At 38.1% G+C, this 24,438-nt stretch overlaps 1 protein-coding gene across 1 annotated transcript in view; it reads left to right on the top strand.

The window, feature by feature from the left end:
- Positions 1–23,405, top strand: part of Cand1 (cullin associated and neddylation dissociated 1) — a 41,027-nt gene extending 17,622 nt beyond the window's left edge. The window contains exons 3-15 of the mRNA XM_048418897.3: positions 3,267–3,421; positions 4,038–4,161; positions 5,566–5,822; positions 6,372–6,477; positions 7,643–7,788; positions 10,049–10,341; positions 12,190–12,331; positions 12,583–14,076; positions 15,007–15,102; positions 16,874–17,043; positions 17,124–17,288; positions 18,136–18,243; positions 22,781–23,405. Of these exons, the coding sequence (XP_048274854.1) occupies positions 3,267–3,421; positions 4,038–4,161; positions 5,566–5,822; positions 6,372–6,477; positions 7,643–7,788; positions 10,049–10,341; positions 12,190–12,331; positions 12,583–14,076; positions 15,007–15,102; positions 16,874–17,043; positions 17,124–17,288; positions 18,136–18,243; positions 22,781–23,005 (3,481 nt within the window). The 3' untranslated portion in view covers positions 23,006–23,405. The remainder of the gene's footprint in view (positions 1–3,266; positions 3,422–4,037; positions 4,162–5,565; positions 5,823–6,371; positions 6,478–7,642; positions 7,789–10,048; positions 10,342–12,189; positions 12,332–12,582; positions 14,077–15,006; positions 15,103–16,873; positions 17,044–17,123; positions 17,289–18,135; positions 18,244–22,780) is intronic.
- The last annotated feature ends 1,033 nt before the right edge of the window (positions 23,406–24,438 follow it).

The raw sequence follows: 24,438 nt of genomic DNA, 5'->3' as shown, positions 1-24,438 counted from the left end.
ACATTTTAAATGCCATATTCTATAGTCTTTGAAAGGTTCGAAGAATACCTATCTGAAATACATCTCTGTACATCTAGAAAATCTAACTAACATGACTACAAGGTTGACTATTATATTTGATTATCTATTAACCTATTATTCTTATATATTCAAACACAATACCTTAATCAAAAACAGAAATACATACAACAAAATTGTCTTAAATTTGTATCAATAGAGCAAGAGCCATACTAATGGAAAGTATCCATCTCTATAGCAAATCCCCCTTTAAATGTAAAGAAACATTTACAAACAATATTTGGGAATATGGGCATAGTTGTCTCCAAACTGCTTCCTGCTGTTTATTGGGCTAAGTAACTTTTTGAGGGATGTTCAAGGTGACCTTTAAGGGGTTTAGTTCATCAAACCACATAAATCTTGAATTAATCCACAGGTTCTCATTGTCTGTGGAAACAGAAGCAGAACCTCTTTTCCAAAGCAGCATATCCTTAGACTCAAATTCTGAAGTCAAGATACCTTTATGTTGGTTTAACTTAGCAGCCCATACAAAGAAATATCTTTATACTTAAATCCTTCGCAGTCAAAAAATTCAAAGAAAACACAATAATATTCATAATCCAGACTGTATTTTTCATCTTTATGTGACTTATTATTTTTACTCTATTACTCACATCCCCATTTTTATGCATACAGTGCATCTGTGTTGCCATTAAGCAAGTTGTAGCAATCTGCTCACAAGCCCCATTTAAATGCTCCATAACCAAACCTCCAGAAAGAGTTAAGAGTTCGTGCTGACTGTGCAGTTCAGGAAGCCATGGCTGTTTTTCTGTTACCACTGAATCAGTAAGACCTCTCTTAAAGGAGCTGTGGCACGCCGCCAGCAAGCAAAGCCCATTTTTTAAAAAATGTGGCTAAATTTTGTTTTTTAGTGTCTAGAAGTCTTTTCCAAGCCCTCTAAGGTTTTATGTGAATTTAGTCAGCCACATTGGAGTGCCAATTTGTAATAGGAAGCCACTTGTTTGTTTTTCTGCCTTCCCAGACTCCTGAAATAATCACAGAAACTATATTATTTAAATCACTACTTGGCCCATTAGCTCTAGCTTCTTATTGGCTAACTCTTACATCTTAATTTAACCTATCTCCATTAATCTGTGCATCACCACAAGGTCGTGGCCTACCAGCAAAATTTCAGCACGTCTGTCTCCATTGGCAGCTCCATGGCTTCTCCTCACTCTGTGTTCCTTCTCCCAGCATTCAGTTTAGTTTTCCCCGCCTAGCTCTGTTCTGCCCAGGTCCAAAGCAGTTTCTTTATTCATTAATGGTAATCACAGCATACAGAGGGGAATCCCACATCAACTATTGGCGGTAGATCTTCTCTGGTGTTTGGTTTGAATAATCTATTGGCTGAGAGGGATCTTAAGATTTCTAATACTGTTTTGTTGTTTCTCTTTAGTAATATCAGTTTTCTTTACATGCATTTTAAAAGTGCATGTTGTTAAAGATGAAACTATTGATTCGTGTTTAAACATTAAGGAAGCCTTCATTCAAACTCAGCAGTGATAAGTGCAAGATTGTTGGAGTAATGAGAGAGATTAGATTCACCTGAATGAAAGGACAGGTGGGAATTATACCCAAAAAGCAGACGGGGAAATTAGGAAATGGAAAATAACCCAGGAGGAGACATGAGTGAAGGAATTCTTAACTTACTGCTTGCTTTGCATATTTATCCAGCGAAGATGGAAGCAGAGTCATCTTTATCAGTGATTAAGCATACACGTGTTTAATTGCTATCACCTAATATTTGACTGTTTCATAGCACGGGAGTCTTTATTAATGTTTTGTAAATGTTGATATAGTTGGATTTGTAGAAGTTGCTTTTCTTTTTTTCTGCTTGATTTTCACCCACCCCACTCCTTTAGATTTTTTAAGGATCTGGGTACCTTCTGAAAGTCCACTGAAAGGTTCAGACTGTCACTGAATGCTGTTGAGGACTTGTTTTTTCCTTGGATTTTGATGTTTTCATCAATACACAGTAATTATCCAGAGTACATGGCATGTGCTTCCCCAACAAATTGAATGCAAAACTATACATGAAAATTAATTTTTTTAATTTCAAACATTAAGAAATTTACAGAATAGTACTCTTTACTATTTGAGGATATAATTTGTTGTATATGTTCGTGGTGTATGTGCACATTTGTGTGTGTGTGTGTGTGCACGCACATGCGCATATACTTAAGGAAAGCTCTTCACTAGTCAAGCCATCTCTCCAGCCTCCATTTCATCATTTCTTTCAGTATACATTCCATTTATTTTAGTTTCTAGTCTTACTTCTCCATTAGGAATGGTTATGCTTTTTTCTTTTCCTTGTTTATATTTTAACATCCTTTCCCCACTAAGTCTCATAACTTTGGTGAGCCTTGTATTTGATTAGGGTTGTTTACCAAAGTGAGAGTTTTGAAATAGTTTTTCTTTCTGTTTATCTCTTAAGAGTCTACTACCAAAAAACATTGTGCTTTAAATCTGCCAATAATATTGAATGTGTAAGTTTTTGTAAACTGTAAAATAGTTAGTGCCTTTTTATATTTTATAGTTATGTGAATTTCTTACCTCATAAGCTTCATAGTAAGTCCCCTATTTTAGAGCTTATGTCTTCTTTATCAGGAATCTTGTCTAACAGTTGTTTCTTAATGAATATTCATAACTGAACATGCCTGCTACATACTCCAGAAAATACAGAAAGGACTTCTATCCTCATGGAGGGGTTCAACCAGCAAGAGTAATAGAAACACAGCTATATAAAACAGATGTGCAGTGTGCTTTGAGAGCATATAATAGGACTAGTGGTTTTCATTGTGCTTTTAGAATTTAGACAGGAAATTAAACTAGAACAATAATAAGAGTCAGAGTTAGCAATGTAGCATCATATGGGACTTTTCTTACAGCTGAAGCTTGTTGGGAACAGACCCCTGACTATTAAAGCTTTCGTTTGCTTGTGTTTGTGTGCTTGAAGGGTTAGCCTGTAGGATGGAAATCTTCCTCATTTTTTTGTTATTCTGCTGTAAATCAGTGGGGGAAAATTAGGAACCAACTACAGGAGTTCTATCAGTCAGTTCTCCTTCATCTTTATTTGTGTATCATTTATGATGTAGACATCCATGGTTAAAATTGACATTTACTAGGCAAGTTTTCTATTTGTGCCTACTTTTTCTGTTTATTTTTGTTTTTATCTAGTTGCTAAAAGAAATTCCTTCTTTCTGTTGCAGTCTTGGCCCTTTAGTGAGTAAAGTCAAAGAATATCAAGTAGAGACGATTGTAGACACCCTCTGCACAAACATGCTTTCCGATAAGGAGCAGCTTCGGGATATTTCCAGTATTGGCCTTAAAACAGTAATTGGGGAACTTCCTCCAGCTTCCAGTGGTAAGCAAGAATATTTTTTCTTATTTTCTTTCTACATGGAGATACACCTTCCCTGCATTCCAAGGGAAAAGAGATAATTTGAAGCTTTATATTTCTTAAACACAAATGTAACTTTTGAGTAAATGGAATTTAAATATATAGACTCAGTTCTGTAGGGTATTTGTGTTGAAGCAGTATGGTGTGGGGGGGATCTCTCTGTCTACATGCACATGAGCAACATCTCCATTTGGTGTGAAGTAACTACATTGTAGCTTAAACGTGTTACTTTTTTCTTTTTAGAAACTGTTTAAATTGCAGTGCAAATGCATCAGAACATAAATGGCAGTTGATAGAAAGAATTCAAGAGCAGCAAACCCTTGATACATTTCAATCTAGACATTTGTTTGCCACAAGCACTACAGACTTCTAGCCCAGCAAAATGTGAATAGTGATAGTTGTTACATTTCCCGTACCCCTTGACAGTTAAGATTTTTGATTCTTGGTTAGGTCTAATTATTTTTACACATTTTTTTCCTTAGTAAGGCTCTCTTAAGTGTCTTGAACAATATTTGGTTACCGGTACAGATATCAGATAGATTTGACATATTTAATTTTTTTTTATTTACACCCCTTAAAGGCTCTGCACTAGCTGCTAATGTATGTAAGAAGATTACTGGCCGCCTTACCAGCGCAATAGCAAAGCAGGAAGATGTCTCTGTCCAGCTAGAGGCCTTGGATATTATGGCAGATATGCTGAGCAGGTAAATGTGCCCACTATTTATTTGTATCGTGTGTTATAACTGTAATAAAGCTTGGCCTAGATTTCTGTGGTTGGGGGTAAAGGAAATGTAGGCTAATATGTGTCACGGATGTTTCATGATTCTGAAAAAAATCTTAAGTTTGTGATTGTACATTTTTAGCAGTTTGTTATTACTGTGTTCATGTTCAGTAATCTGCTGACATGAGGAGGTGCTTTAGTGGAAGTCACAAATTTGCAGTTGAACAACCGTGTTTACACTGCATGTTTGTGTGGCGGGGGGAGGGTGGATTTTATTCACTTGTTGCTTTCCTACTTTTTGTGGCAGGTTGGCTTAGGAATAAATAAGGCACTTCTAAGAAAATGAACTTTAAAGGACATTTTAGTTTCAGTGTATCCTTGTTTCTAACAATTATTAGTTATTCATTTGTGACTAGTATTGTGGTTATATTGGTTTAATATAAAATAGTTGAGGATTTTGATAGAGAAAATTGTGCATTTATTAAATACGTAACGAGGGGCTATGATTGCCCTGTCACACAGAGCTCTTGTGCTCTAGGAGGTAAGAAGGGAAATGGCCGAAAGCCAAAGGAGTCGAGACTAAGTGGGACTGTGCTCAGTGAAGCTTTTCATGGGTGAATTGGAGGAACAGATGGCACTCGGGTGAGGAACTGTGCAGAGGTGTAGAGTGTGCCGGTGAGGGTGGAGAAGTCCAGTTGTTAGAGTGAACACAAAGGCAGTAGGAGTCTTTGGTGGACTGGGATCCTGCGAACTGGGCAGGAATGTGTGCTTAACTGTTAAGCAGTGATAACCCAGACAGTCTCTTTGTCCCCTGTGTGATTTGCAGACTGGCACTGTTGGCACATGATAGTAAATATACTTTGGTTTATATATATAATATATAATTTAGCTGTCTGTGCATGTTGAGAGATTGGGAAACACAATATTGGGAGCAAATGAACCAATAAAACTGAGCATGAGGTAGGCAGAGAAAAGAAGGGAAAAAGTGAACAGACATCTGGGTTTTTGGTGTCGTGAGTACTCAAAAAAAAACACAACTAAGTAGATAAAATACTTTGAAGGAGGGACGTGACAAGATCATTGTGCCTTTTGTTTTATTTGGTGTTTTGCCAGCAATTGGTTAGCCAGTGTATATAGTAGGTAATGCAGGCCTCACAGGAGTTACTTGGTGAAACATCTCCATGTACGTTTGGCTTGGGTTTTCAGATGCATCGATGGTGGCAGTGAAAATTTAGCTTTTCTTTTACTCTGAGTTTCAGTTTGTCTCAACCTAATTTGTACCCCAAATACATACATTGAGTTCAGAGTCTAGACATATTAGTAGTGCTCTTGCATGGTGGATTGATTTTTCTTTTTTTTTTTTTTTTTCTTTTTTTCTTTCTTTAAGGCAAGGAGGACTTCTTGTAAATTTCCATCCTTCAATTCTGAGCTGTCTGCTCCCCCAGCTGACAAGCCCTAGACTTGCAGTGCGGAAAAGAACCATCATTGCTCTTGGCCATCTAGTAATGAGCTGTGGGAATATAGTCTTTGTAGACCTTATTGAACATCTGTTGTCAGAGTTGTCCAAAAATGACTCCATGTCAACCACAAGGACCTACATCCAATGTATTGCTGCTATTAGTAGGCAGGCTGGCCATAGAATAGGTAAGACCTTTTTAAATGTTTCAGAGTTGTCTTTTTTCTACTTGTTTGTATGTTGTTTGTGCATGGGGTGTGTGTGTGTGTGTGTGTGTGTGTGTGTGTGTGTGTGTGTGTGTGACTCAATGCTCATGTGAGGTCAGAGATCAACTCTGCGGTCAGTTCTCTGCACCCACCTGTACGTGGGGATCAAAGCCAGGCCTCCAGCCTGTGCGGGAGGCACCTTTACCCTCTGAGCTTGCTCGCTGGCTGGCCCCCTAAAATTGTTTTTTTTTTTAAACCCCAGGACTTTTTTAAATTATTTATTTATTATGTATAAATAAGACATATGTATAAATAAGACATACAGACAATATTCTGTCTGTATGTATGCCTGCAGGCCAGAAGAGGGCACCAGAACCCATTACAGATGGTTGTGAGCCACCATGTGGTTGCTGGGAATTGAACTCAGGCAATGCTCTTAACCTCTGAGCCATCTCTCCTGCCCCTTAAAATTGTTTTTTTTAATTTTTTTCTTAAGTGTTTGGTTTTAAAAAAACAATATGCTTTTCTTAGGTGAATACCTTGAGAAGATAATTCCTTTGGTAGTAAAATTTTGTAACGTAGATGATGATGAACTAAGAGAATACTGCATTCAAGCTTTTGAATCATTTGTGAGAAGGTAAGTTTTTCAGAACTCTGTATTTTTTTTTAAAGTCTTTGTATTTAAAAAAGTTTTCTCCTTAAGATTGAAATAATCATTTTAAGATTAGGTAAATAAAGAAAAATAGCATAGGATTTTGTATGTAATTCTTCATAAATAGTAATTGATTGCTAATAGAATATTTGTAGCAATTGTCATCTTAATATTATAAAATGTAGTATTTCTGTTTACTTTGAAAATATTTATCATTGTTAGAACTTAAAAACACTCAAACAGTATTCAGTTATTCATACCGGGGGAAGTGCCATGTAATATAGTCTGTTTCCAGAATAACAGGGTGGGTTTTCCAAAGAGAAGCATAATAGGTTGCACTTCTTTTCAACCTTTATGTTTCAGACAGTATTGGCTAAAATTGTGTGAGCGCAGTATTAGCTGAATGTTTGTCTTTGACTAATACAGTTTGTTTGGATGTCTTGAGCCTAACTAGTTTTGGTCTGGACTTTGCCCTTTTGCCTCATGGTTTCGGGAGCACTTTTATAGTGCTGCCAGTTTAAAAGTAATTTATTATTACTGTTGTCTTTTGATGTTTCAATCTGTGTGGGTGTTTGGGCTATGTGCACGCCTGCACCCTGTGCACGCCTGGCACTCATGGAAACCAGAAGAAAATATCAGATCCCTGGGACTGGAGCTCACAGGCAGGTGTGAGCCTCCATGTGAATGCTGGGATTGAATCGAGGGTCTTTGCAAGAGCCACCAGGGCTCCTGACCACTAAACTGTCTCCAGCCTCCATACCATATTTTGAAAATTAGTAATGGTGAGATTCATTTTATTAAGAACCATGAATTGCTCCTTTAATTTTGAATCTGTGAGCATATGTATATTTTTCATTGATAATTAGTATACAGGGAGAAAATACCATGTTAAGTGAATATTCACTAACAATTTTATAAGTGCCATTGACTTAAGTATCTCTCTACTGCTCAGCCTTGAACCATGTAGTAGTATGTGTATACACATCCTAAAACTAAATATCATTTGAAAGGGAAATCTTTTCAAACATGAAGCTCGTGGAACAAAAATTTAAGTGGTCAGAAACTATTTTGCTGGTACTGCTAATAACTGAAGCAGGGAGAAAAGTATGGTGTCTGTGTGTTTTAAAACAGCTCTTGTCTTTATATTCAGATGTCCTAAGGAAGTTTATCCTCATGTTTCTACCATTATAAACATTTGTCTAAAATATCTTACCTATGATCCAAATTACAATTATGATGATGAAGATGAAGATGAGAATGCTATGGATGCTGATGGTGGAGATGATGATGATCAAGGTATTTCAGTTATATAGACGGCAGAAGAAGCCAGTATCCCAGGTGGAAAATTGGTTCATAACTGCAAATTGTACCGTAGTTTTGTTCCTTAGATTTCTTTTTTTTTTTCTTTTCTTTTTTGTTTTTCCTTGTGGTGCTCAAGCCTCGAGTCTTAAGCATAGTGGTGGATAACCACTCTATTCTTTATAAACCCAGTGAAACAGGGTTTCCCTTTGTAGCCCTGGCTGTCCTGCAGCTCCCTCTGTAGACCAGGCTGGCCTTGAACTCAGAGATCTGCCTGCCTCTGCCTCCTGAGTGATTTTAAAGGCAATATATAGTTTTTTTTAAAAAAAAAAAATAAAGCTTTTGTGCAATATAAGTAATTGTTTTTGAAAAATGGATCTAAATATGTACATATTCAGGTAGTTTGGTATTGAAAAAATCTAAATATTGTTTGAGATGCTGTTATTGTTCATAAATAATGTAAACATTTCTGATTGAATTTGGGCTGGTTTGTGGTAGTGCTTCAGGGACATAGCGATTGCTGGTTTTTGTTTTGAAGAATTATAATAGAGATATTAAAATAGATAAATTACCAAGTCCCTGGGTTAGTAGGTTTTCTGTTACTTTTATAGTAATTTTTAGTTATATTTTGTGAACTTATGCAATAAATTTCTTAGAAAATCTGTGATGTAGCTCATCTAAGAAACAAGTACAATCTCCCCAACTCCATCTCCTCCTCCAGCAGGCACTGCCCCATTTCCTCTCTACAGCAACTCTCCTCAAACCAGTGTTGTTCAGTTCTTTTCTTCCTCTTCTGTCTTGAATGCAGTTCCAGTGATGGACAAAATTGAAATGCCCCAAAAATGTTTATTACTTACTCTCTTAGCTAGTATCCAGTGACTAGGATATCACACCTCTCTCTGTCTTCTCTTCTGGTTCTTATTCATCTCTAACCACTAAATAGGGATGTGCCTGGGCTAAATCTTTGTACTTAATCTGTAACACTCTTAGTTTTCCTTTGGATCTTACCTCATCTTCTGAGTTTAGTATCAATATTAATTAGCTCAGCTCTACACCTTTTCTGCAAATCTGGTTTCGTACATGACTATTTAATTGATGTTACTGGTTGTTTAACTAAAATATCTATCTTATCCCTGCCTCTTCAGTCTCTGCTTCTTCTTTTTTAGTCTCTTCTATCTTAGAATGGCTCCTTCATACCCCGCACCCCAGAGCTTTCCCTCATTTCACACTATTTTATACCCTTTTAGCATTTTTATTTTAGCAATAATCATTTTGTGCATATTGTAATTGATGACCACTCACCTATCAGAATGCAGTATTCCTGAAGACTAGAAAATTTAACCTTGATTGCTTTGCTTTTAGTGTGGTGATTTGGATAGTACTTGGCCTGTAGTAGTCACTTGATAAATATGTTATATTAATGAGGAGAAACTTCAGGGGTAAAATGTATGTTTTGGGTTTTGAGTTGGTATTTATCATGCTAAATAATCCAAGTTCTTCTGCTACTTTAAAATGAGATGGGCTAAATATAAGAAATATTACTCAGCCACCTGTGATTAAGACATTTATTAACTTTCTATTAAACATGTATTTCTAGGATGCAGTTTTCCTGATGTGTTGTAGAAGAAAGAATTTGGTTTATTTTCTGTTAATAGATTAAGTCTTACCTTGGTGCTACCTTGTAATTTTTAAATAGGTATTATTGAATGAATCTAATGCCTTTTATTTTAGCACTATTTGGTTGAATTTTCTTAAGAAGGATAGCTGTCCAATCTCTTAGATCATGCCTTTTGCTCCGATAGCACAGAGGAGGTTCAGGGAGGAGCTCTGTGAGGCCACAGCAGTAGCCTTCTTGCTGAAAACTGGTCATAGCTGTCCTCTTTACTGATCTATAGCCAAACCTCGGCCACAGTTCATCTGATAAATGCCCATTGATTGATTTATTTTTTTCTCCTACTAAGTCTTGAATTTGGTTCAAAGACTGAAAAATTTATGAGTTTCTAAGCATCTGCTGTATTAATGAAAGGGTTGTAAACTACAGTTTGTCATCTTCATAACAAGACGGGGCTCAGCAGATTAAAATGGGTGTGGTTGTAATGAGTTCTGTTTTGCATTTTACTCTGCCTAAGCCACCTGTGTACGTTAAAGAAGCTACATTAACTAGTTGTCTTCATTGAAACACCAGTTCACGTTCTGTGTTAAAACATGTACTTTGTCTGCCATTGGTCGCCTGTTCACCGTTGACGCTTCCCTCTAGGAAGTGACGATGAATACAGTGACGATGACGACATGAGCTGGAAAGTGAGACGTGCAGCTGCTAAGTGCCTAGACGCTGTGGTTAGCACCCGCCATGAAATGCTTCCAGAATTCTACAAGACCGTCTCGCCTGCACTGATATCCAGATTTAAAGAGCGTGAAGAGAATGTCAAGGCAGATGTTTTTCATGCGTACCTTTCTCTTTTGAAGCAAACTCGTCCTGTGCAGAGTTGGCTGTGTGACCCTGATGCAATGGAACAGGGAGAAACCCCCTTAACAATGCTTCAGAGTCAGGTCAGTGTGGGCCTGTGCTAACAGTCACGGGCGGGACCTTACCTGTTCTCAGGGGAGAGGGAGTGCAGGATGACTGAGAGAAGCACAGGGTTAATGGGTGCGGTGCTCATCCTAAAGATTCAGGAAATGATCTCTGATATTAATGGAGAAATCAAAGCTGTGAGATCATATAGCCAGCTTCACTTGTAATTTGTGTGACCTTAGACAAGTTAGTCATCTTTATTAAGCCTTGCTTTTAGTCCTTTGTAATAGGGTTTACTCAGAAATAGCTACCAGGGTTGGATGATGGTGTGTGGATGAAGTGACCAGTCTAATTCTAGTGTCTGGTTTGCTGCCCAGTGACATTCACCACTTCCACTCTATTTACTGAGCGTTTGTTCATACTGGGCATTTTCCTATCCATATGTAATTTATAGCAGCTCTAGGCATTTTTGTGTTTTTGTTACTGGGTTTTTTGTGTTATTTTAGATGATCCCATGCAGTGGCCCAAGCTCGGAGTCCTTTTGCCTGTGTCCCTAAGTGCTAAGATTGCAGGCATGATATGCTATGCCTTGTATTTCCAAATGTATTTCATAGATCACAAAGCAGTTGTTGTGATTAAACCAGAAGAGAATAAATACTGTTTCTCTGCATCCCCCCCCCCCCCCAAGACGGTCTCACTTTGCAGCCCTGGCTCCCCTGGAACTCACTCTGTAGACCAGGCCGGCCTTAGAGAGATGTATCCACCTGCTTCTGCCTCTCAAGTGCTTGGATTAAAGGCTCATGCCACCACCGTCTGGCCGTCTACCCTATTTTTAAGTAATGCAAATACATTTTGATCTGAACTTGTTAATAGAAGTGAACATGGAGATTAACTATGAAAAAGGATATTTTGAAATAGAGAATAAATTAGATAGACAGATAGTAGAAGAACCATAAGGAATTATGAGAATCTCTATTGTTTTTATTTCTCGATCAGTTTTATTTATAAGCTTTGTCTGTGTTAGGGAGGGGGTGTTTTATTCTCTCTGCTTAGTTACTGTTTGAATTTGAGGGGTCGGAAAGGAAATCCCTGTCTATAGCCAGTAAAGAACACACCAGGGTTTGCTAAACATTAGAAAGTTTTGATCAGATGTCTCTGAATTTTACCTCTACTGTTTGTACCTTTGAAGTATGAAGTCTTTTGTAATAGCAAACTAAAAAAGAGAAAAAGGACACCAATTTGATGGTATTTTTCTATTTTTTAAATTAATATGCTTCAAGTTTTGGTTGGAAATGATTCTGGTCATTGAAGACTTGTTGCGTGTTAGGAAGATTTCTCCACTTTTTTGATGTTACTGAGCAAGTATAGTTACAGAACAGTATGTACAAGATATGCACATGTGCCTAAACTTGGCTCCTGTATAACAGTGTCTGTCTTAGCAGTGTTGGGAGCTGCATTGGAAACATGATAGAAAAGATAGATTCTTTTGCTCATTTCCTGTAAGTCATATTAAGTGTATGGAGGCACTGGAGAGATGGCCCAGAGGTCCTGAGTTCAATTCCCGGCAACCACATGGTGGCTCACAACAATCTACAATGAGATATGGTGCCCTCTTCTGGCATGCAGTCATGCATGCAGGCAGAACATTGCATCTCTCAATAAATAATTTTAAAAAATTAAATTAAAAAGATTAACTGGGTGGTGGTGGTGCATATCTTTAATCCCAACACTTAGTTCAAGGTCAGCCTGCTCTACAGAGTTTGTTTCAGGACAGCCAGCGCTACACATAGAAAAACCCTGTCTTGAAAAAGCCAAAAAACAACAACAAAAGTATATGGAGGCAGTACCTTTGGATCAGCTAGCTAATGAATGTGTAATGATTGCAGGTTCCCAACATCGTTAAAGCTCTTCACAAACAGATGAAAGAAAAAAGTGTAAAGACCCGACAGTGTTGTTTTAACATGTTAACTGAACTGGTAAATGTGTTACCTGGGGCTCTAACACAACACATTCCTGTACTTGTACCAGGTATGTATGGAACAATCTCTTTGGATACTAATTAAACACTTTAATTTTAGCACTTAAAGTTTATGAAAATTTGTACCTACAACTTTTTAATTTGTTTGAACACTTGAAGTTATCCCTTTGTAAGTAAGGGGGATTTAATATTTTCTATAGACTGTAAAGCACCTGCCATTTTAGATATTATATGCAGCTGGAAATTTTAAGTCTTTCTGAAAACTACATAGAAACGATTAGATGTTTTTCTTGGTTTTCAGGAATTATTTTCTCACTGAATGATAAATCCAGCTCCTCGAATTTGAAGATCGATGCCCTGTCGTGCCTGTACGTGATCCTCTGTAACCACTCTCCTCAAGTCTTCCACCCTCATGTTCAGGCCTTGGTTCCTCCAGTGGTGGCTTGTGTTGGAGACCCGTTTTACAAGATCACGTCAGAAGCTCTTCTCGTCACTCAGCAGCTGGTCAAAGTCATCCGGCCTCTAGATCAGCCTTCCTCATTCGATGCAGCTCCTTACATCAAAGATCTGTTTACCTGTACAATTAAGAGGTTAAAAGCAGCTGATATTGATCAGGAAGTCAAGGAAAGGGCTATTTCCTGTATGGGACAAATTATTTGCAACCTTGGAGACAATTTGGGTCCTGACTTATCAAATACACTTCAGATATTCTTGGAGAGACTCAAGAATGAAATTACCCGGCTAACTACAGTGAAAGCTTTGACACTGATTGCTGGATCACCGTTGAAGATAGATTTGAGGCCTGTCCTGGGAGAAGGAGTGCCTATCCTTGCTTCATTTCTCAGGAAAAATCAGAGAGCTTTGAAACTGGGAACCCTTTCTGCCCTAGATATTCTAATTAAAAACTATAGCGACAGTCTGACTGCTGCCATGATTGACGCGGTCCTGGACGAGCTCCCTCCTCTCATCAGCGAGAGTGATATGCATGTTTCGCAGATGGCGATCAGCTTTCTTACTACCCTGGCAAAAGTCTACCCCTCCTCCCTTTCAAAGATAAGTGGCTCCATTCTCAATGAACTGATTGGTCTTGTGAGATCACCTCTCCTGCAGGGAGGAGCTCTCAGTGCCATGCTGGACTTTTTCCAAGCTCTGGTTGTCACTGGAACAAACAACCTGGGCTACATGGATTTATTGCGCATGCTGACTGGTCCAGTTTACTCTCAGAGCACAGCTCTCACTCATAAGCAGTCTTATTATTCCATTGCCAAATGTGTAGCTGCCCTTACCCGAGCATGCCCTAAGGAGGGGCCTGCTGTAGTAGGTCAGTTTATTCAAGATGTCAAGAACTCAAGGTCTACAGATTCCATTCGTCTCTTAGCACTCCTTTCTCTTGGAGAAGTTGGACATCATATTGACTTAAGTGGGCAGTTAGAATTAAAATCTGTAATATTAGAGGCTTTCTCATCTCCTAGTGAAGAAGTTAAATCAGCTGCATCCTATGCACTAGGCAGCATTAGTGTAGGCAACCTTCCTGAGTATCTGCCATTCGTACTACAGGAAATAACCAGTCAGCCCAAAAGGCAGTATCTTCTGCTTCATTCCTTGAAGGAGATAATCAGCTCTGCATCGGTGGCAGGACTTAAGCCGTATGTTGAGAACATCTGGGCCTTACTGCTAAAGCACTGTGAGTGTGCGGAGGAAGGCACCAGAAATGTTGTTGCTGAATGTCTAGGGAAGCTCACTCTTATAGATCCGGAAACGCTCCTCCCGCGACTGAAAGGGTATTTGATATCAGGTAGGTGTTCTATCTAGCTGTTCTCACCTCCAAGTTTGTTGACTTAGTTGCCTTGAACAATGCCAGTTGAGGAACTAAACCATCTGCTTTTTGTTTTAGTGTGTTAAAGTCACATATGTAATGAGAATGTGTTGTATGCATGGTATGTGTTGTAATGTGAAGTGATGTTCAGAGGGACTTTGTTTCTGAGAAGGATAAAGCCTGATGGGGCAATTTCTTAAATAGTGTAATCTAGTTCTTTATGCCGACTACGTTTTATTGTTATTATTTGGAATTAGAATATAGAGAAGACAGCTCTTAAATTCAATATGAAGACCTTGGTAGTACTTATTCTATTAAAATTTCAGAAGTGACTGAGTTTACATACAAGAAATTAGAAGAGATTTTGATTTATCAGTGAGTGTTTGCCTAGTTTGAATAAATAAGTCAATAAATAATAAATAAATTATTTAATTAATATTAATTTTAATAATTAAATTTAATATTTAATTAAATATAAAAACAATAAATAAATAATAAATGATGCTATTCATTCTTAAAATATTGTTAGTTAAAAATTTCATGAACTGTAGTTCCTTCATGTCCCTTCTAGTTCCTTCTAGTTCCTTCATGATGCTATTTTTTCTTTAAAAAGTCATGATGCTATTCATTCTTAAAATATTGCTACTTAAAAATTTCATGAACTGTAGTTCCTTCGTGGATTTAACCAGTTTCTTTTGCGAGGACTAGGTCCTCTATTGCTTGCTCCCTCATAGCAGACAGGTTTTCTTCTAAAATCCAGTAAGATTGTTGTTCCTTTAAGGTAGGAAACTCTTGATTTAGTATCTTGAGAGCGAGAAGCTAGCCTTGGGGGCAGTGATGGGTTTTACAATGTCTTTCAAGGACGTTAGTAGAGTGCATACTAATGGACTTGAATTTGTTTTTGATTAGGGTCATCATATGCTCGGAGCTCGGTGGTTACAGCTGTGAAGTTTACTATTTCTGATCATCCTCAGCCTATTGATCCACTATTGAAGAACTGTATAGGTAAGTGGAGACAACAGATACTGCTGAGCTACTTGGGAAAGTGCAGCATTTCGCAAGGTACTGTTACTTCAATAGCCATCACTGTGAACATTTTTATTCTTAGGGAAGTAAAACGCACCAAGGTAATTGTTTCATTATAAAGATCATTCATAGTATATAGTTTTACAAATTTAGCAATTATATTTATATAGGCATTTCTTTATCAGAACTACCAAATGATTTGCTTATCACGGAAGTCGCCAAATATGGCAGCCTATAGTTACATTCCTTGGTCACCATATTTTGGTGATGGCCTAAAATGGCTGTAATGAATAAAGCAATAGATGCCCTAGGAGAACAGCCAGTCCTTTTAACCACTGGGCCAGCTCTCTAGCCCCATATAAAGGAACCTTCGTGGTGTTAGTAGAGCCTCAATTGTTGATGATTTCTTGGAACCCTCTAATTTAGGGTTCATAGAGAAGTTCCCATATAAGGTGATGCAAACCTAAGAACAAAAAGGCGAAAGCTGGGTGGTCTGATTCTCTGAAGTATCAAGAGGAAAACCCAGGAAACACTAGAGCCATCCCTATTTTTGTTAAGATAGTTAGTTTCTGGAATTAGACTTTTATAGCTTTCCTATGTTTTAATGTTTCCATCATTGGTTACACTGATGCTAATAGTAATCCAAACTCCTCAGGGTGTAACTTGGTGTTTTCTTAAGGACAGGTGACAGTGACACAAGGAATGGCTAAGTCGATTTCTCAGTGTGCACGAAAGGGGGTCAAAGGGTAGTGAACAGTTTAGAGTTAGGTGATACAAATACAAATGAGTAGTCTTGCAAGACCTAGAAGATACCTGTTCCTTCCCTGTAGAAGTATGTATTGAGACATATGCGTGGTGAACTGTAGGGTGCAGGGCCTCTCGCTCATCAGTGTGCTCTACTTGGAATTGATTGTGCAGCTTCACGTCATGTGGACTTCACTTCTCTGCACTGAAAGATTGTGGATGATAGAGGAAGTCACTGTCTGCTGGACACTGTTCAGCACTACATGCTTTTGCTCTGCTCAGGGATCCTGAAAGCATTATCTCCGTATATTGAATGGGAAATTGGGCTCTTGACTTAAAGTACCTGCCCAGAGCTTCACAGTTAATATGGGAAATAATCTGAAGCACCACATATGTGGTCTCAAGGAGGTTTTCATCTTAATTTCTTTCTGTACATTTTCATAATAGCAGGCTTTAAAATCTGTGTAAGTAGTAGCTGAGTATTTGACATTTATCCTGGTAGGTCACACTCTTGTGCTTTTGTTAATTCCTGTAATTCTCAGTGAAGACTCGGGTGGTGTTAGGAGGTGCAGTTCTCTGTCCTTTGATGATCTGTGTTTCCGCTGAGTCTGTTTAGCTTCCTTTCTTCCTGCTTTTAGTAAAGCGTAAAGAATTTTCAGCTGTTTTATTAGCTACTGGCTCCATTGCTTCTGAACAGCTCATCTGTTTATAAAGTATTTATGAAAAGTAGTAAAGGATCTTGGGTGCTGTTTTATATGTCCTCTGCTTTTTAGATGCTAAACGTAAGTTATCAATGGAAAATGTACACACATTCATCAATGATGGCTTGTTTTCATGCTGCTGAAATAAACTTAATGGCTCTCAATCTTATATCTGGTTCTCTGTGGTTCTCATTGAAGAAATACCAGTAAGACCCACAATAGCTAAGGCAGTTTAGAAGAAATAATGTGTAAATTGTGTTCTAAGCTTACCACAAATATGTTGTTTCTCTTAACAATTTTTTCAGGTGATTTTCTAAAAACTTTGGAAGACCCAGATTTGAACGTAAGAAGAGTGGCCTTGGTCACATTCAATTCTGCAGCCCACAACAAACCGTCGCTGATAAGGGACCTTCTGGACTCTGTGCTTCCTCATCTGTACAATGAGACAAAAGTTAGAAAGGAACTCATAAGAGAGGTGAGTGAGCTCGATCACATCTGTTACCTGCATGTGTCTTTAATTGTCACCTGCTTGCATGTTCCTTCTTGTTCGTACAGGTAGAAATGGGTCCATTTAAACACACGGTTGATGATGGTCTGGACATCAGAAAAGCGGCCTTTGAGTGTATGTATACACTTCTGGACAGCTGTCTCGATAGACTGGATATCTTTGAATTTCTAAATCATGTTGAAGATGGTTTGAAGGACCATTATGATATCAAGGTAAGACGTTTATGGGTATCTGTGGAAGGATTTATTTAATCGATTTTGATGTAACAACTTTTGTGTGTATAATTTACTTAGATGTATATAAGTAAAAAAAATTAAGCCATGTATCAAGACAGACAGCAGCTGCAGAGTCTTTGGAGGAGTCACGCTGCCTTTTAGGTTTAGGGCTCTTGTGTCTCATTGTCCTGTCTATCCTATTAGTCATTTGTTTCTCTTTCAGTGTCAGTAAATGAGTGATTTTTTTTTTTTTTAAAAAAAAAAAAAGTAAATGAATCATATTCTTTTCGTGATACTCTTTAACAGGGACCTTTGGCCTGGTAGAAGAAAGGTGGCTACTGAGCCATGGTACCTGAATTTCAGCTTTTATGATACTTCCTTTATAGTCCAAGGAAGAAAGAATATTTTAATATAGATTTTTCAGGTTTTGTATGGGCTCATTTAAGTAATCATCTGCCCTCCCAAACTCTACTGAGAAAGTAGAAATTTCTGTAACGTTTTGTATCCAGTTGAGCACATATTTAATTCAGTGAATTTTACTTACATTGCATGTGAATGAGTTTGCTGCCTTCTGCAGATGCAATAACCCTCACTAAGGATAGGGTGTTTTCACCCAGGTGATTCAGATGTGCAGTCAAAACTAAGAGCGACTTTCTAGTTTTGTATTGTAGGACACATGGAAGCTGCATTTCCCTTGCATTCACCTCAAATAAGGTGTGCCATGAATCTCATTCTGAGTGGCAGACTAAATTACAATGATGCTTTCATTTGCATATAGTTTTCTACTTTAAAAGTGTGTCAGAAGGTATCATTAAAAAAGTTGAATCTTTTTTATTCCTTATAGATGCTAACGTTTTTAATGTTGGTGCGACTCTCTACCCTCTGTCCCAGTGCAGTACTGCAAAGACTGGACCGACTGGTTGAGCCACTGCGTGCTACGTGCACAACGAAGGTAATGTTGTCCTCAAAGCATCAACGTGGGCTACGTTTGGCATAGGAATTATGGGGTGTGGAAAAGAATTGTATTAAGATAAAAATGTTAAAATTTTGTGACTATAAATTTTTAAAATTCTTAATACATGCAATTTACATAATGTGGGTGTGTATTCTGAGGCAGAATCCTGTGTTTTAGTTAGCATGGCTTCCAACTCTGCAACTTGTCTCGGGCTCCTAAATGCTGGGATTGCAGGCACATGCCTATTGTTTTGTTTCATAAAGTTAATTTTAAAACAAATAAACAAAAGCGTCAGGTGGTGGTGGTGCGCACACCTTTAATCCAAGCAGTCAGGATGCAGAGGCAGATGGATGTCTGTGAGTTTGAGGCCAGCCTGGTCTAGTGAGTTCTAGGACATCCACGACAACACAGAGAAACCCTGTCTCAGAAAAAGAAGATAAAAACTTTTCTTTTTTATCTTTATTATTTTTTTAAGGAAAAGTTTTTATCTTTTCTTTTTCTGGTACTTTAAAATCTCCAGATTCCTAGCTTATTATTTTCTCTGACTTTTCAATTTTACTTTTGTTTTTAATTGTTTCATGAAACCCTTTGAGGAACACTGGTGTTTCTTCAAGGGTCTGATAAAATTCAGAAGTTCATCTCTTCAGTCTCAGTTGTCTTTCTTGGGAAATTGTTTATTAATTACTGCTTCAATCCCCATTGCATTTTAATTTGCTTTCCATTGGTGTGATAAAGACTCTAACCAAAAGCCACTTGGGAAGGAAAGGGCTGATCTCATGTTACAGCTTGCTGACTGCCAGACAAGGAATTGAGCGCAGGAAGTGGTGCAGAGGCCAGGAGGAGTGCTGTTTACTGGCGGCTCTCTTGAAGTGCTCAGTTTGCTTTCTTATTTACTCCAGTGCCCCTGCTCAGGACAGCACCACCCACCGTGGACTGGGCCCTTCTAAGTCTCTCAGTTGAGAAAATGCACCCATAGGCTTGCCTATAGTAAGTACAGTCTGATGATAGTTCACTCGGTGGACCTTCTCTGTTCTCACACCACCAGATTGTGTCGGGTTGACAAAAGCTAACCCCCACAGTTCTGCATGTCTTCTTGGTTCAGGTTTCTTTTATTTGAGGGGTGGGAGGGGGTGGTTTTTGAGACTGGATTTCTCTGTATAGCCTTGGCTGTTCTGGAACTTGTTTTGTAGACCAGGCTGGCCTCACACTCACAGAGATCTGCCTGCTTCTGCCTCCCAACTGCTGGGATTAAAAGTATGTACCACCACTGCCTGGCTTGATTCAGTTTTATAGGTCAAATATATCCATAACTTAGAATTTTCCATTTATTTGTGTATTTTTTTACAGTGTTCTATAATGGTCTTTTTGGATTTCAGTGCCATTTAATATTTCTTATTCCATATCAAGTCTAATTAACTTGGCACTTATCTCTCTCTAGAAAATAGTTTTGTCAGTTTTGTTTATCTTTTCAAGAAAGCAACTCTGCTGGCTCATTAATTTCTTGTGTTACTGGGAATCTCTTCTGCCTCTCTGATTTCAACTCTGAGCTTTATTGTTTCTTACTTTCTGCTTTTCAGGTTTTGTTTATTATTTTTCTAAATCTTTTGGATATTTGAGGTATAATCTTGCAAGTTTAGCACAAACTGACCTGAAACTTATGGTGTAGCCCAGGATGGCCTCCGCATCTTGATTTTGGAGTGCATCATTAGTTTATTGGAGATTTCTGAGTTGTTTTTTTTTTTCATTGTAGATACTCATAGCTTTGAATTTGTATCTTATATTGGACTCTGCTGTAATCCATATATCCTAGTAAAGTGCTGTTGTAGAGAGGGTAGAAGCCGTCTTAACTCAGAGCAGTGTTAATTCTGCTATTAGAACCAGATACAGACAACAAAAATAAAACTGTCGACAATTTTCTCAATGATCCTAGAACCAGAAATTCTCATCTACTTGGGAGAATTAAGCAACACATTAAAAAAAGTCAAGTTGATTTTATTATAGACTGTAAAGACAAATAACATACACAGATCAATAAATGTAATGTTGCACATAAATAAAAAAGAAAAACAAATACATAACTACTTCAGTAGATGCATGAAAAAGTCTTTTACAAAACTGAGCATCCCTTTGTGATGAAAGTCCTGTAGAACTGGAAACCAAAGGATCATTCTGCGTCTGATAAGGCAGTACGCAGCAACTTGATAGCATTACGCTTATTGGGAAAAGCATAAAGCAAGCATTTCCTCCTAAATAAAAAATAAGGTACGATCTTCCACACTTAACATTCTTACTCAATATAGTTCCTAAAATCTTAGAGTAATAAGGCAAAAGGGGGAAACAGGAACAAAAAAGTAATTAGTCTCCTTATCCCTGTTTCAGGATAATGTGGTTTATACTTGAAAGATCTAGACCATTAGTAAAGTACAGTGATTCTGCAGTGGCTTTTATATGCCTCGGTGCAAACTGTAGAGAAATCAGGATAACAAATGCAAATCCCTCAATCTCCAAAGTCCTGAGTAAAACATGAACGTTGGAAGCATCACGGTGTGCTACTACAAGTTCATACAGACCCACAGTAACAAAAGCAGTGTGGTATTGGCACGGAATCAGACACAAAGATAGAAGGCCCAAAACAGGATACTTGGGAAGAAGCCTGCACAGCTACAGCCATCCGGGCTTTATCTTTGTGTGCTTGGTTGTTTTTAATTTGTCCCCTCCCCTTTTTTCATCTGATTCTTGACAGAATTGGAGAGGGAAAAAAAAGCAGCCCTCTAAATACTTATGCTGGGAAACTGGGTGTCCACACAAGGAAGCCGGAATTAGATTCCTTACTCGCTTTTGTTTGTTTGGGATTTTGTTGTTTTGGTTGGTTAGGTAGTTTTTTGCTTTGTCTTTTCATTTTTGTTTGGAGGCAAGATTTCTCATATAACAGCTCTGACTGTCCTTGAACTCATTCTGTAGACCAGCCTGGCCTCAAACTCAAAAAAGATCCACCTGCCTACGTCCTGGAGTGCTGGGATTAAAGGGGTGGAGGAACATTGTCCTGCAGATCCCTTATTCTTATTCTGTACAGAGATCTAGTCAGTATGATCAAAGATCCTAAACTAAGATTTGAATATCGACACAGTCAGTGATTTATTTGAATAGGACTCTTAAAGTCAAAAACTAACAGATAGCACTGCATGAAATTAAAAGGCTTCATTTCACACAGCAAACAAAACAATGGGGTGAAGAGATAGCGTGTAGAAACCTTTGCCCGTTGTTCACGTGATGTGGGCTTGGTACCCAGAATATAAACAAACCAACAAAGCAGATAATTTTGTGTATAAATGAGTAATGAACTGGACAGGTACTTTACAGATGAATTTTACAAGTGATCAATAAGTAATAAAAATGCCATTAAGAAAATACAAATCAAAACTGTATTGAGATTTCCATCTCACATTCTCAAGAAAATAAACAACGAGAAGCAAACTAGTAAGAATGCAAGGAAAGGGGAATTCTGGTAGTTCTGATAGGAATGTAAGTAAGTCAGCCACTGGAAATTAGTCCTGCTGATTTTCAAGAACAATTAAAATGGCATGAACTTCCATGACCTATAGTACAAATACATACGTATCATGTTTATTGTAACACTGTTCACAGTAGTCAACTATGGAATCAGTGTAGGTGCTGAGGAGATGAATGGATTTTAAAGTGTGGTATGTAGTATGTATGTGCTGTACAGATACTAGCAAACAAATACACAGTGCAAAAGAGCAGTATTGTATATTTTTTGAGACAGGGTTTTTCTTTGTAGCCCTAACTGTCCTAGAACTAGTTTTGTAGACCAGGCTAGCCTTGAACTCACAGAGATCCGCCTGCTTCTACCCCTTAACCAAGTGTTGGGATTAAAGCGTGCACCACCACTGCCCAGCCAGTTATATCATTTCTAGGGAAATGAGTAGACCTGAGATAATCATGGTATACAAAATAAGCTAGACTCAGAATGTTTTTCCCCTTTGTATGTGAACTTAGGCAAAACACAAAACAGAAAAAAAAATACAAAAAAAGATACAAAAGTAAAAATGGACTGAAGTTATATTAGTATGGGATAAGAAACGATACGATTAGGCTTCAAAAAATTAAGCATTTAGTTCTTACTAGAGAGGGAGTCATAACTGACACATAATGAAATGGATCTTGGAGAATGAGGACTTTGAACCTTGGAGATGAAACAAGTTTAGTGTTTTAATCAAGGTAAAAATAAAGGCATGCATGGAAATGTTATTTGGTGTTCAAAGGAGATGGAAATTAAGTATTTGTTTTCTTGGTAGGGCCAAAGTTCTCTCTCTAAGCAGGGCTGGATTTTTCAGTCTTTTTATATTAGGGCTTGTCACCTGTACTAGGAGAGGTAGTAGTGCCTCAAAGAGATTTGTTGCGTACTGTACTTGACGTGCAGTGTGTCTTCTGGACTACAAGGGACCAGGAGTTCCTGTCTGCATACGGCTTATTAATGTTACAGTGTGTAACCTGATTTTACTTTGTATTGCAGGTAAAGGCAAACTCTGTCAAGCAGGAGTTTGAAAAGCAAGATGAGTTAAAACGATCCGCTATGAGGGCAGTGGCAGCGTTGTTAACCATTCCAGAAGCAGAGAAGAGCCCGCTCATGAGTGAATTCCAGTCACAGATCAGCTCTAACCCTGAGCTGGCAGCCATCTTTGAAAGTATCCAAAAAGATTCTTCATCCACTAATTTGGAATCAATGGACACTAGTTAGATGTGTGTTGCACGTGGGGACCATTACAACATTTGACCGCACAATGCACTGAATTGACAAGTTGACCATTGACACAGAAGAGAAGTGTCTAGAAGCTTCGGGATGTTCCATTTGTTTTCCTCCATGGAGAGTTTGTTCAGCTTTCTTCCATTTTTGTTTTTATAGCATTTACTTCAGAAATCTGTATTTCTATAATACAGAGGTTGTGAAACCACTAATGTTTTTAGTGGTTAGGGCAACATTTGAAATGGGAACTAAAGTTAGGATTTATGAAATGTGGAGATAGGGTCCAGTATCTCTTTGCCCTGTAATGTGTAGGATTAAAATGTTAAAATTTTGTGACCATGGATTTCTTGTTTTATAAATTCTCTCATTTAAAATCAGTTCTGCAACACAAAAACCATGTTTGTTTTCTTGTATATCCTCTTCTTTCAGCAACATAAGTTGATTTTTAACTGGCAGATAAGAATGTCCATTTAAGATGTTGTTATGTTTCAGAGACTGGCATCTTAGCAAAGATAAAGTATCACTCTTAAGTATAAGGCTTAACAGTATCCCCTTGTGCACACTGATCTTGCATGAACAGGTTTACAAATATGTATTATCTGTAACACAGCATGTACAGATTATTCACAGTGCCAGTTCAAATAAGCATCAATGCAATGTTCAGACACTTTTGCACAGAAACCGTTACCTGGTGAGAGGAGAGTTAATGTTGAAACTGGCTTTTTAACCGCCAGTGTGAACTTACAGATGTTTTCCGCAAATCAGGTCACAGCAATTTGCAACCCTTTCTTGAAATTATCTTACACATTTAAGTACTTAGTTTTTCTTAGTTCCACGTTGGTGTGTGTGTTTCTCCCGGGCAGTTCTCAAAGCCAGACTGGGACTCCTGTTGAGTTCTGCCTTTGTGACTGAAGGATAAAAACCTCACCTGCGCTTTCAAGTTTCGTTTTTAGGAAATTCTGAAGCTGCCCGTTAACTCATTTTGTTAGATGGAGCTTTCTTGTAGTTGAGTTACAGCTCCCACCTCCCCAGCCTGTCTGTTGTCATAAGCTCCGTATTGTCTTTGGGAAGTGTTGGCTGTTTGCTGCGGGAGCGAAGCTTTGGCAGTTTTCTGTTGTAGTTGCAGTCTTAACTAACATTCCATGAGCTCATTTCCCTCTATAGCCTCTTCCTCCAGATGTGGTGCTCTTGTTGACAGTAAGAGCTATTGTGAAATAAAGACATCCTCATGCCGTGCAGATGTAGTTTCCATGCATTGAAGGGGGGCAGAGTTTAGATGGGTGATCAGTGTCAGTCAGCCTGAAAACTGCACCGTGAGATGTAAAGCTGTGAATGAAAACACTTCCAGTTGTTGGGCTTACATACTAACTGTAGCAGTTGAATGCACGTAAGAGAACAACTTGGCACTCTGGATGCCAGGTGCTACA

Source organism: Myodes glareolus, chromosome 26 (assembly GCF_982192425.1).
Source record: "Myodes glareolus chromosome 26, mMyoGla1.1, whole genome shotgun sequence".
In the NCBI taxonomy this organism is placed as follows: Eukaryota; Metazoa; Chordata; class Mammalia; order Rodentia; family Cricetidae; genus Myodes; species Myodes glareolus.
The sequence above is the reverse complement of the archived record's forward strand: the minus strand, read 5'-3'. Positions and strand labels throughout refer to the sequence as shown.